Genomic DNA, 14,528 nt, shown 5'->3' on the forward strand with positions numbered 1-14,528 from the left:
AACGCTTTATAAAACAACTATTCTATCTATTCTGGAGTATGGCTCTTTCTGCTTTCTCTCAGCAGCTGAAAGTCACCTTCTAAAACTGGAACGAATTCAATATCATTGTCTGCGTATAGCTCTCGGCTGTATGCACTCAACGCATAACATGATTCTCGAGGTTCTGGCAGGAGTAACTCCTCTACAGAACCGATTCTGGGAACTTTCTCTCAGAATACTGGTGAAATGCGGAGTCACGAACACACTTTTGATTGAAAACTTTGAAAAAATTCTTCATCTAAATATACAATCTCGGTTTATGAGAATTTACCACCACTATATTTCGTCAGATATTTGTCTTCCATCGTTTACTCCAGACCGTGCTCACTTCACCATCAGCAGTTCCTCAATTGAATACGATCTGTCGATGAAACAAGCAATACTTGGGATTTCAGATCAGCTTCGACCAACTTTCATTCCCCGTATTTTTTTACCGAAAGTACCAAAAAGTCAATTGCATGAAAAGATACTTCACTGATGGGTCTCGCCTCAATGGATCCACTGGCTTCGGTGTTTTCAATGAAAATTCGAGCGCCTTCCGTAAACTGCAGGAACCTTGTTCCGTTTATGTTGCTGAGCTGGCAGCAATCGCCTTCGCATTGGGGATGATCTCCAACAAGCCTGCAGACCATTACTTCATTTTCTCGGATAGTCTCAGTTCGCTTGAGGCTCTCCAGTCGATGAAAACTAGTAGGCACCCATCTTATTTCCTCACAAAAGTGAGACAGCAGATGAGTGCACTGATCGAAAGATCTTATAAGTTAACCTTTGTTTGGGTCCCCTCTCATTGCTCAATTCCTGGCAATGAGAAGGCGGACACTCTCGCAAAGGTGGGTGCCCAGGAAGGCGAATTGTTTGATAGACAGATTTCATACGATGAATTTTTCCAATTACTGCGTCAGAGTTCCCTCTTGAGTTGGCAAACCGATTGGGACACTGGAAGTCTTGGGCGGTGGTTATATTCAATTATTCCAAATGTTTCTTCGAGAGCGTGGTTCAAAGGTTTGGACGTAAGTCGTGACTTCATTCGTGTAATGAGTAGACTTATGTCCAACCACTACTCGCTAGATGTGCATCTCCACAGAATAAATCTTGTTCAAAACAACGTCTGTCGGTGTGGAAAAGGTTACGATGACATCGATCACGCAGTTTGGCAATGTACGGATAATTACGCAGCCAGAGAGTACCTTTTGAATGCCCTTGAGGTCCAAGGAAGACAACCCTATGTTCCTGTTAGAGACGTGTTGGGAACTCGCGACATCTGCTATATGCAGTTGATCTATATGTTTGTGAAACGGTCTAGTATAAGTATTTAATGCTTTTGTGTTTTTCTTTTTCGTTATTAGTTTGTTTGTCTTGTCCCCCCATTTCACCGTCGCCCACCCTCGACAGATAGTCGAACACCAGATGCTATCACTGGTCATTATGCACAATGCTACAGTGCGTGCGGCAACTCTCGGTTGAGACAACGATACCTCATATCCATATCCCCAACCTGACCCGTCCCACAAAAATGTTGCCCTTTTAACCTCGAGTAAACCGCGAGTATTCGGTCGAATCCTACTAAACATAGAAATTAGTTGAAACTTTGTATAAACAAACCTTGAATTAGCGGCTCCGCAAAGCTCATGCGATTGAGCCTTACAAATAAATGAACTGGATAAAAAAAAGAAGACAGTAGATCTCGACGTTTCATCCAATTTGAAGACATTTGACATCAAAAATCACCCCTTGGGTGATTTTTCGGTTTTCAACAAACTCAAACTTTCACGGCTATACGACAATCGTAAATGAAGTCCGATTGAGCTGATAATTTACATAGGGTTATTTTCCGTGGGAATCAACATTTTTAATCAAGTTCGCTTGAAAATTCGAAGGTCTCTTTTTTCTCATACATCCATTGGCACTCTAATGGACATACAGTGGGGGGGTGGGATATGAACAGTTTTGTGTTATACGAAGCTTAGAAGTTTATCGTTCGTTAGAGGAATAATTTTATTTGACAAAGGTTTTTCACAAATGTCCGTTAAACGACAAAAAAATCGAATTTATCCACCTAGAAGTGATATTGTGCATTTCAGCAGTCTAAACGGGCATCTACTTTTTTGATTTTGGTTCTAGTCAGCTTCTAGACAGTCCACCTTTGACGATTTTTTTCCGTTTATAGACGTAGTGCATTCCTTAAGAATATAATAAACAGACTTTCCACAGTCCATCTCGCTCCCGCTGGCTACTGCTACTGTTTCATCCCAACAGTACAATTATTTCAATGATTTAAATTCATTCACAAATGAATTTACTTTTCCGTGCCTACCTCTCATATCGCTTCTCTGTCTCTGGAATCGAAATATTTAATTGAATTTTGCGAATTCAATTTTGGAATTGAACCATTCAAAATGCTTAATCCTCCTTAATGCAAAGTCCTCCCTACACTGGGGGGCCCGTGATATATCTTGTTAGAATGATACGTCTCTTCCCGTTGTTGGTTAAACTTCCACTCTTTTATTGAATTCAATCTTCACATTTGTACCCTACGCTTGGGCGGTGGCTACGTGACCCTTTTTGCGGTACTCAGCATAATCGCCGTCGCCCGGTCATCGCTCGGGTGGCGTGACTACGATTATGCTGAGTATAGTGTTTATGTTAACTTATCGCGCTGCGCGCTTCCATTTAAGGGACGTATCCACCACTAAAAAATTGATTCTTAATGACTATCATTTATTACCTACTGCAGGACATGCAGGTGCTAAAAGAACAATGAACACAATCAAGCGAAAATACTATTGGAAAGGCATGAAACAAGATGTAGAGAAAATTATAAAATATAAAAAAAAAAAAAATGCCAGAAATATAAATCTACTAACTTCTCGAAACCACAAATGACGGTAACCACAACAGCCGGAGCCGCATTTGAAAAAATCTACTTAGACCTTGTAGGACAATTGATTCCTTCCGACGGATACGAATATATTTTGACGACACAATGTGAACTCTCGAAATTTATTACCGCAACTCCGATAAAGAATAAAGCAACTGAAACCGTAGCCAAAGCATTTGTAAAAAGCGTCATACTAAAATATGGCGTTCCCGAAAGAATTGCAACTGACAGAGGAACAGAATTTATGTCAGAACTTTTTACCTCAGTAGCAAAAATTTTGAACATCAAAAAACTCAATAGTACCGCAGAACATCATCAAACAATAGGATCTTTAGAAAATACTCATAAAAATTTGGGAAACTTCTTGAGAATACGATAATAAATAATACGAGAAATACGAGAATGTGATAATAAATTTTTTTCATGGTCCCAATGGGTACCATATTACGAATTCGCGTACAATAATACAGTTCATACAACAACAAATTACACTCCATTCTACTTAGTATTTGGAAGATTGTCAAAGATGCCTTCAAATTTAACAGAAAATGATCCAAGTCAAACTTATAACTACGATGATTATTGCAAACAAATGAAAGCAAAATTACAAATCTGTCACAAGGAAGTAAAAGATCGATTGATACAAGACAAAATAAAAAGAACATCAGAGACTAATGAAACCAAACAATCAAAATTGTACAATAAAGGAGATTTAGTTTGGATTAAAAATGAGACAGCAAAGAAATTAAAGGGTGTGTCACATCAAATTGCATCACGGAAAAAACGCTGTAGAAATTTAATTTTTAGGAATTATATCTTCAGCTTTCGCTTATAATCAGATAAGAGTGTATAGATCACGTTGGCCATGCTTCACTGTCAATTTTTCGTAAATTTGGAAAAATGTCGTCGAACGAAAAAGAGCGTCGTGAATTAATCCTGTGCACTCATTTCGAGAATCCGGAGTTGTCACATCGGGACATCGGTAAGATGCTGGGAATCGTCCAATCCACGGTCAGCAGAGTACTAAAACGATACTTCGAGAACCTAACCATCGACCGGAAGGTGAAGAACGGCAAAAATGGATGCTCCGTCAGTGAAAAAGATCACAAGCCCGTAGTTAAGCAGTTTAGACGTGATCCGAGAAGTTCGGTCCGGGATGTCGCCAATAAGCTGAATTTGTCAAGTTCATTCGTCCAGCGGACCAAGCAGCGGGAGGGCCTGCGTACATACAAGGTTCAGAAGGCTCCTAACCGCGACGAAAGGCAAAACATGGTGGGGAAGACGCGAGCCCGGAAGCTGTACACCGAAATGCTGACGAAGCCGCATTGCCTGGTAATGGACGACGAAACCTACGTCAAAGCGGACTTTCGTCAGCGGCCGGGCCTGTTGTTCTTCTCCGCAGAGGACAAATTCAGCGTTCCGGAGGAGATTCGCAAGCAGAAACTATCCAAGTTTGCCAAAAAGTACATGGTGTGGCAAGCGATCTGCTCTTGCGGAAAGCGGAGTGCCCCCTTCGTGATGACCGGCACGGTAAACGGGCAGGTTTACCTTAAGGAGTGCCTACAGAAGCGCTTACTACCACTATTGAAGCAGCACGAGGGCCCGACCATCTTCTGGCCGGATCTCGCTTCGTGCCACTATTCAAAGGACGTGTTGGAGTGGTACGAAGCCAACGGGGTCACCTTCGTGCCAAAGGAAATGAACCCGCCCAACGGGCCGGAGCTTCGCCCAATAGAGAAATATTGGGCGATTATGAAGCAGGCCCTCCGGAAGAACCCAAAAGTTGTCAAATCGGAGGCGGACTTCAAGAGAAAATGGATTTCTGTTAAAAAAAAACTACAACCTGACGTTGTACAGAACCTTAGGGACGGGGTAAAGGGGAAGGTGCGAGCATACGGGCTTGGGCTCGAAGTATGAATAAAAAGAAAATGCCAAAAGTTGTTTAATAATTTTTATTTTACTGTCTAAAATTTTCAAAGGGATCGGTCTACTGGGCGAATTTCTACAGCGTTTTTTCCGTGATGCAATTTGATGTGACACACCCTTTAGAACCAAGGTTCAACGGGCCGTATAAAGTATTAGAAGACTTAGACCCGAATCTCAAAGTCTTAATAAAAAAGAAGGAAGACTATATTCACAAAAGCAGAGTGAAAACGTACATAGAGCGTGTGGTGGATACACCAGAGCAAACCCAAACATGAAACAAAACAAAAACGAAACAGAAAATAATTGTAAATGATCAAAACTGCACTAGCCGACGTTGGGTCAGTGTCATGTTACGTTCAAGCGCTCATGTGCGGTGGAATGTTTATGCTGGGTAAGCATTACTCTATAAACATTTTATATCGTTCGATGGGTGACGAACTGCATGTGCAGACTATGCGTATGCTATGCGATGATCACATAAATAAAAATCCAAAATCAATTGTAAAGCATTTTCCATACAAAATTATACAACCAATTATAATAACTTTATATTAGATTTAAAAATCAAAACTATAGCATAATTTTTAAATATTATTAAATAGGGCGTGTGGTGGATACGTCCCTTAAATGGAAGCGCGCAGCGCGATAAGTTAACATAAACACTATACTCAGCATAATCGTAGTCACGCCACCCGAGCGATGACCGGGCGACGGCGATTATGCTGAGTACCGCAAAAAGGGTCACGTAGCCACCGCCCAAGCGTAGGGTACAAATGTAAAGATTGAATTCAATAAAAGAGTGGAAGTTTAACCAACAACGGGAAGAGACGTATCATTCTAACAAGATATATCACGGGCCCCCCCAGTGTAGGGAGGACTTTGCAATCGAAGCCGCAAAAATTACACCCACATGCGGAATCTTATTTAATTTTCGTTTTTTGTTTCCGCTTTTAATCAGTATTCATTGTCATAGGGTGGTTTAAATATTATAGAATAACATGTAGATGGGATTCTCACTAACAGAAATTTGAAATTCATAATGATTTTCCCTCACTGTCTGTCTTACCCGCACCTCACCCATCGGTATTAGTAGTATCGTGTGACATCGGCCTAACCTTGTACCAAATTCGTTGCGTACTAGTCTGCGAATAGAATGTAGACTTGCATGCCTCTAGGAGATTGTGTGCAATATCGAGTTCATTTTCTGCCATCATGAGGTTTCATTCCATGCGTACTCGCCTCCCACCCCATTTTGCTGATTGGGGAAGGGCGGTAAAGACGGACACCCTCAGTAAAAGTTGATTTTTTTCTTGAATTTCACGAAAAATAAATAGCTATCTCACCACAATTTATAGTCTAAGTCAATTTTCATAATAAAATTTGATATTTTTAAAATTTTAGATATTTTGAAAAATGAATGTGTTCAGCATCTTTGCAAAAATTATATTGAGTCGGGAGAGACCGACTGTTTCGACACGACAAATGAAAATAATATCGACACTGTTCGGCGAGCGGTTTAATACGCGACAATGGATGCGGAACCTTTGCAAAATAAAAAACGAGAGATGCGTAACGTTCGATGGATTTATTACGAGTGTGCTTTACAGTGCTTTACAGTGATACTTATTGACCAGTGGCTCTCAGCAGAACAGGCCTAAAATATAATAGAATGCAAGCTCTTATTGATGTGGACAATTAAGCAGTTGACGCTATTGAATACTGGCAAAAAGGCAATCTAAGGATATTCAAATGCGGCTATTCGGTATTCTTCTGGCTATTTGTGCGTATGATTTATGGCCTTTTTTGTGCTACAGATTGATGTTCTTCAGTAATTGGGTATACCGATTTATCGCCCTTTGTATGAATTTAAACTCCTTTTAATCATGAACAATAATTCAACATTGGATTAAACATACCGGCCACCTTGAAAAACTATTTTTCAAAATTCTTCTCTTAAATTTAAATTTTCAATTTTCACCATCACAACGGGAAGGCGACGAACTTCCTTCGATGACAGCTGCATCCACCTGAATCGGGAGAAGGCATAGCTTGGTGATAGGCCGCTTCATCGGCTTCTGATTGTTCGGTAGTTTGACTGTAGCGACTCGAACGAGACCGTCTTCGCCTGGATGGATTTCCACTACTCTTCCCATAGACCATTTTCCTACAGGTAGATTTTCTTCGCGGATTAGCACGATGGCACCAACAAGAAGATTTTGATTTGATGTCGTCCATTTGTAACGTAATTGCAAAGTGGACAAATATTCATTTTGCCATCGCTTCCAAAAGTGCTGTACCATCGATTGGATCTTCTGCCATAAATCTAGCCGGTTCTCGGGTATTTCAGCGAGATCTGGCTCAGGCACAGCCAGCAGAGGACGTCCAATAAGGAAATGTCCTGGGGTTAATGCCTGTAGGTCTCTCGGGTCGGGCGACAGTGGGGTTATCGGTCGAGAATTTAGGCAGGCTTCGATTTGTGCCAAAACTGTTGTGAACGCTTCTACGGACAGTAGGCTGTTGCCGACGATTCTTCTCATGTGGTGTTTGAATGATTTCACACACGCTTCCCAAAGGCCACCGAAAGTTGGTGCGCGGGGAGGGATGAAGTGAAATTCAATTTTCAGACTAGCTGCTTCGAGATGTATGGCGTTCTTATGATGTTGCGACAATAACAACTGGCGAAGTTCCTTGAGCTCCCTTTGAGCGGCTGTGAAATTAGTAGCGTTGTCACAATATATTGCGCTCGGAAGCCCACGGCGTGCAATGAATCGACGTAGGGCCGCAATGAATGCGGCAGAAGTGAGATCGGTGACCAGTTCAAGGTGTGTTGCTTTGACGGTGAGGCATACGAAGACTGCCACATATGCCTTGACTGGAGCGCCCTTGCGATTGGATGGTTTGATATACACTGGGCCTGCAAAATCCACCCCGACGTGTTGAAATGGATAAGCGCGGTTAATTCTTTCCGACGGTAGCTGACCCATAAGTTGCTCCATGTTGCGAGGTTTAGCCTTCGTGCATATAACGCAATTATGCACCACCTTTCTTGCTAAGTTTCTGCCACTAAGCGGCCAAAATTCGTGGCGCATAACTGCTAACAGGAGTTGAGGACCGCTGTGTAAAGTTCTTCGATGTACTGCATTGGCGATAAGCAACGTTAATTGGTGATTTTCTGGCAGGACAAGCGGATTTTTATGATTTTCTGGGTGACCGGAATAAATCGCCACAGTAAACAACTGCAACAGAAACAACCGCTTAGAAAAAGTGTAGTAGGCTAGAAATATTTGGCGCGGGAAAAACATCATGTGCCTCACATTTCTATTATAAATTTATTCTCTTGTTCTCGTTTTTCGAAATTTATTCTGAGGACAATGTAATGGGGACGAAGTCCCCATTTGGCGAGGATAAGGAATCGAGGCGGCCCATGCCGCCAAGATGACGCAATCCGAGTCCACCGCCGACCCGCCGTCGGAAGCGGCGGTGTCTCGCACGCAAACCTGGGATCCACTGATTGCCCGGTTAGTTTGAAACATAGGATACGATCCTTTAGCAATGTCCGACCGAGCTCTAGCGAGCGTCGGACGGTATACGTCTGCCCGGGGCGTTACGTTTGCCTGGGGCGATACGTTTGCCCGGTTAATTCTTGTTTTGAAATACAATACCGCGCCACAATATTTATAGCCTACTACACATTTTATAAGCGGTGGTTTCTGTTGCAGTCGTTTTCTGTGGCGATTTATTCCGGGAACCGATTTTCTGGAACCGCCGCATATTTTAGCCGGCCACCGACTCGTATGAGACCATCCCTGAGCTCCGGATTGAGAAAGCGGAGGCGAGATGAACGAGGAATTTGCTTTGCTTTCGCAAGTCTATCTATTTCGACAGCGAAGTGCTCCTGTTGCACTATTCGCACGAGCGCCAGCAATGTTTGGTGAACTTCTGTGGACGATATTGGGCCAAACCGAGGTGTACAACCTGGAGTTGAATTTTTAGCGAAACGTCGACAGAGAGATGCTACACGTAGTAGTTTCGTGTAGGAGGAATAACGTTCGAAGATATCACAGCTCGTAGTTGTAATGTGTAAAGCGGTTTTACGGATTTCGACACATTCTTCCGACAACGTATGGCAAGAGGATAGTGTGATGTTATCAGGCCACGGCTGATCCGTTGACGCCAGCCAATCGGGGCCATTCCTCCACAATAAGTTATTGACGAGAGACGATGCATTGACACCTCTCGAGATGAGGTCCGCGGGATTTTCGAGACTTGGCACGTGTCTCCAAATAGCATTTATCGCAAGCCGCTGGATTTCGGCCACCCTATTCGCCACAAAAGTTTTCCACGTCGATGGAGTGCCGGCGATCCAATATAGGGCGACGGTTGAGTCTGTCCACAAGAATATTTTACCTTCCTTATGACCGATACTGCTCGTTACTGTTTGCAAAAGTTGTACGAGGAGAAGTGCGGCGCAAAGCTCGAGCCGAGGGATAGATTTTACTTCCAGTGGTGCTATTCGTGACTTTGCTGCAAGTAGGCGAACTGTTCCGATCCCATTCGAATCAAGGGAACGGATGTACAAACAAGCACCGTATGCTTGCTCCGATGCATCGCAGAAACCATGCAGTTCGACAATTTTGGTCTTTTCAAACGGGAGGACGAAGCGTGGTATACAAATTTTATTCAATTCTGGCATTTGTAATTGATACTCTTTCCAAATTTCACAATAAACATTGGGCAGAGGCTGATCCCAAGAGAACTCTTCTTTCCATAACATTTGGATGAACATCTTAGCCTTGACAATTACTGGACCGAGCATACCAAGTGGGTCAAGTAAGCTGGACATTTGAGACAAAATAGATCGTTTCGTGTACGATTGAATTGGAGCCCACCTTGGCACTTTATATTTGATCACGTCAGTGTGCGGTTCCCAAAGAAGTCCCAAAGTTTTTATTTGAGAATGTGTATCGAATTCTAATAGAGTTTTAGTTTCTTTAAGTTGATCGGGAAACATGTTCAATATTTCCTGAGAATTCGATGAGAATTTCCGAAGCGGAAGTTCCGCTGTTTCAAGAACGCCAACTACTTGGGTGCAGATTTCTTTCAATTTACTGATATCGTGGGAGCCGGTGAGCATGTCGTCCATATAAAAATCTTTCTGGAGTACGGGAACAGCAAGGGGAAACTTTGCCCCTTCATCATGTGAAAGTTGCTGTAGGACTCTCGTGGCGAGAAATGAGGCGCTATTTGTCCCATAAGTGAGAGTTTGAAGTTGGTAAATTCGGAGCGGAGAATCTCGTGTGTCACGCCAATAAATTCTCTGCAACGGTTGATCCGTCGGATGAACCAATATCTGTCTGTACATCTTGGCAATATCAGCGCTAACTACGAACGCGTGCATACGATAACGCATAATTATGGAAATCAGCGAATCCTGGATTGTCGGACCACTTAGAAGCACGCCATTCAGCGAGATTCCGGATTGGGATTTTGATGACGCGTCAAAAACGACGCGTAATTTTGTTGTAGAACTTTCGGGCCGCAAAATTGCGTGATGCGGCAAGAAATATTGTGGTGATTGTATTATTTCCGTGGATGACACCTCTCTCATATGTCCCATCGCTATATATTCTTCAATGAAATCATGATATTGACGTTTAAGTTCCTCATTCGATTCGAACTTGCGTTCTATCGATAAAAAACGGCGTTGAGCGGTGATTCGATTGTCTCGAATCTGTGAGATCAATTCGATTTTCTTCGGTAATTTCACGACATACCTGCCATGAGAATTGCGTGAAATGTGTTCCTGGAAGTGGCGTTCACACTCACGTTCCATCGGAGACCAGTTGTCATTAGAAGAACAGGATTCTAATTCCCACATTTTCCGTACTAAGAAATCTAGGTTATCGAGACGACTTAAATGAAACGGATGATGAGGCACACGTTGAAGCACTTCTGTGCATTTGCCCGAAACGATCCACCCAAATACTGTTTTTTGGAGTATAGGAAGATTGCTTCCGAGACTGATTTTGCCATAACGTAGGAGATCTGCAAAACATTCATTTCCTACGATGGCATCGATGGGACCGGGCACGTTGAATGTAGGATCAGCTAGACGAATTTGAACAGGAATGTTCCACTCAGTGACATCCACGGAGCTCGAAGGCAGCATTCTAGTTATTGATGGCAATGCGAGGAACGAGAGCCGCTTTTGAAAAGCCGAGAAACGAGACGAGATAACCGCTGTTGCAGAGTAATTCACTTTTGCGATTGTAGAACCAATTCCTGCCACGTCTGTGGTTGTGTGAATACGATCGAGATTGAGTTTGTACCGCAATGCTTCTGTTATAAAATTGCACTGCGATCCACTGTCGAGAAGTATTCGCGCTTGAAAACGCGTTCCGTTCTGATTTTTGAAGTCGACTAAAGCTGTCCATAAAAGAACTGTTTTGTTGTGGGATTCCACGTGTGTTGTTAACGCATCAGGTGGGTTTGAGGTAGGTTCCAAATCTGACGATGAATTTGCGAGATGAGCTGACGGAATTTGATCAGCGCGAAAGGTGAGAGTGTTTAATGGCGATGAGTGCGATAATCGAGAAGGACCAGGTTCGGTTTGGCTGGTTGGAATTTGAAACGATTGATTTTTTCGATAATTATTTGGTGTAATCAGTTGATCTACTACAGGTACAAGCGGCGGTAAATGGAGCAGTGTGTTATGTTTGCGGTTGCACTTTCGACAGGTTGCTGATGGACAATTTTGGCAACTATGTGCTGTTGTTTTCAAACAATTTAAGCACAGACGATGCATTTTCACGAGATCTAAACGTTGCTGAGGCGATAGTTTAATGAATTTACTGCAGTTCCCGAGAAAATGAGCTTGATCACAGCACTGACACCTGTGATGGGTTGACGATGTTGTTTCTGCTACGTGGAGAGTTGTTTTCTTAGGCTTAGGATTTGTTTCCACAAATCGAGATTGATGATGAACGTTGAATTGTGGAGAAAGTGATTGGAGCACGCGGGCGTGATCTTGTAAAAATTTGATCATATCGACATATGATGGCATCCCATCATTCGGTGCGTTGTCCGAGTTTCCTCTATCTCTTGATGAGAAATGTTCCCATTCACGTAGGGTATGATTGTCTAATCGGAGGCTCAAATGATAGACGAGAATTGAGCTCCAACGATCGGCCGGTTCACCAAGACGCTTGAGAATTGAGACGTTGCGTTCGAAGCTATCAACTAAACTAAGCAAGGACTCGGGAGACTCCCGACGAATCGCGGGTGTGTCAAACAGTGCTTTCAAGTGACACTTTATTAGCATTCTCTTGTTGTCGTAACGACTGTTCAGAATTTTCCAAGCTAAGGAATAATTTTCCGAGGAAACTGCAATTGAATCAATCACTCGGAGGGCATCACCCCTCAAACAACCTTTCAAATATTGAAATTTTTGAATTTCGTTCAATTCACTACTTGAGTGAACCGCAGTATGGAATGAATCGTGAAAAGATTGCCAATCTTCAAGCTTACCGCCATAATCAGGTAACTTGAGATCCGGGTATTTCATGTGGTTAAAAGATGCTTCTTTCCCTTTTATCGTGCTCAGCCCTGCTTGTGTTGGTGAATATGTAGTTAGTATGGATTTGTAAACGAAGTACTGCTCCTCCATTTCATCGAGTAAGTTATCATAGTCTTCCTCTGATTTAGATAGAAGCTGTAACTCCAAAACTACTTCTCGATATTCGACAAAAAGTTGTTCCAACCGAGCCAACCTCACCAAAACCTGTCCTGAATCTCTCTCCGAATTGAAATTTTTGACGAATTCACCAATTTTGTGAAACGACCTTTCGATATTATCCGCCCGCCTTTGGGCAATAGCAGCACCATTGCTCGCTTTGGGCTCTTCAGAGAGCATTGCGCTCGAATCGGAGAAAGATTCGTCGGAATTCAGTTCTTACGTTTTAAATAAATTTGGAACGAACCCACCTGATTTTAGCGTGCGTTGTTTCGTTGCGGCACAGAAGATAGAAGCGACGACAGCGACGACAATTATCAGCGATGGAGATACCAGCGCAAGGCGTTTTATGCCGACGGGATTTATTCTCACTCCACAAAGGTAATCAGTATTACCAATATTTCTTTCTTTTTCCACTATAATTTTTGCTCTGCGATTTTTCACCACAGTAATGAGTTAACGCGTAGTCTACGAGTGAATATTCGACACAAGTTCGCGAAATAATGCTACTCGCGATCACTGGTTTTCTGGTTTATTCATTAACTCACAATATGTTTGTAATGATACACATTTTTTTATATAGTTTCACGGATGTCCCGTGTGTATAAAATTGTTTAAACCACTCTACCGAAGCACTTATATTTCTCGACACTCAGCGGGGCGCAGAGAACGCGGATTTTGTCACGTCGAGTAAACAAGACGAATATTTGACACTTTATAATACACGTCTTCGAAAAAGTTTTTGTTCACTGATCGATAGAAAACTACGTTATTACGCGGATCCGGCTCGAAGGACCATGTTTCGACACGACAAATGAAAATAATATCGACACTGTTCGGCGAGCGGTTTAATACGCGACAATGGATGCGGAACCTTTGCAAAATAAAAAACGAGAGATGCGTAACGTTCGATGGATTTATTACGAGTGTGCTTTACAGTGCTTTACAGTGATACTTATTGACCAGTGGCTCTCAGCAGAACAGGCCTAAAATATAATAGAATGCAAGCTCTTATTGATGTGGACAATTAAGCAGTGGGAATTTCTACGCTATTGAATACTGGCAAAAAGGCAATCTAAGGATATTCAAATGCGGCTATTCGGTATTCTTCTGGCTATTTGTGCGTATGATTTATGGCCTTTTTTGTGCTACAGATTGATGTTCTTCAGTAATTGGGTATACCGATTTATCGCCCTTTGTATGAATTTAAACTCCTTTTAATCATGAACAATAATTCAACATTGGATTAAACACCGACCGAACTGAAAATTCAAGTTTATGTACTCGATAAGTTTTTGAGGACTTCAAATATGCCATAAAAATGATCTAACAAAAAGGCTAGACTAAAATCTCCTATAAGGGCTTGTAATTTTTCTCATTTTTTCATGTCTAAAATGGCTTCCGGCATTCGGAATGACAAATTCGGATTACGTTTTAGATAACACTCTGCTGATCCGTCCCTGATATCTCGTTGCAATTGCAAACGTAGTTAGTGGACATCTGGTAAAAAAAGAAGAAAGAGATAACCAAATTATTTTCAAAACTAAACGTTTGTCCTTTGTCCGGCTTGATGAGTATTTTGTTTTCGTCAATATTTCTGGAGTAAAAACGAGAAAACTTCACCGTTGATTCGATAAATTGGAAGAGAAGTGGTGGTAGAACATTCACGTAACAAAAAATACCCCAAAAAATAACTCGATAATAATGAGAGCCTTGTTTTCTGCAGACGAAAATTTAAATCGAGCTGCTCTCTGTAGATTTTTCTTTTGGTTTTTATTTACAATTTTAACAGAAAGCCAGCAAGGTGTACGCAGTAAGTGTCAAAGGAATTTTTACGCTGTATTGCAAGTTTGTACATCATTAAAATTAAAAATGTAATTTATCAATTATACAGGGGTGTCCGTCATTCCTACCGTGTTTGTCTTTCCCGATTTTCCCCTAAGTATTTAAATA

The 14,528-nt window shown here is 42.0% G+C and overlaps 2 protein-coding genes across 2 annotated transcripts; both read right to left on the reverse strand.

Moving 5' to 3' along the window:
- Positions 1-6,810: 6,810 nt before the first annotated feature.
- On the reverse strand, positions 6,811-7,839 carry LOC129764226 (uncharacterized). The gene has a single exon (XM_055763093.1). It carries the CDS (start codon positions 7,837-7,839, stop codon positions 6,811-6,813), a length of 1,029 nt encoding a protein of 342 aa, XP_055619068.1.
- A 740-nt stretch (positions 7,840-8,579) lies between these two features.
- LOC129764228 (uncharacterized) lies at positions 8,580-12,755 on the reverse strand. Its single transcript, XM_055763094.1, has one exon. The coding sequence runs from the start codon at positions 12,753-12,755 to the stop codon at positions 8,580-8,582; it is 4,176 nt and encodes a 1,391-aa protein (XP_055619069.1).
- Between the last annotated feature and the right edge of the window lie 1,773 nt (positions 12,756-14,528).

This window comes from Toxorhynchites rutilus, chromosome 2, assembly GCF_029784135.1.
Source record: "Toxorhynchites rutilus septentrionalis strain SRP chromosome 2, ASM2978413v1, whole genome shotgun sequence".
Lineage (NCBI taxonomy): Eukaryota > Metazoa > Arthropoda > Insecta > Diptera > Culicidae > Toxorhynchites > Toxorhynchites rutilus.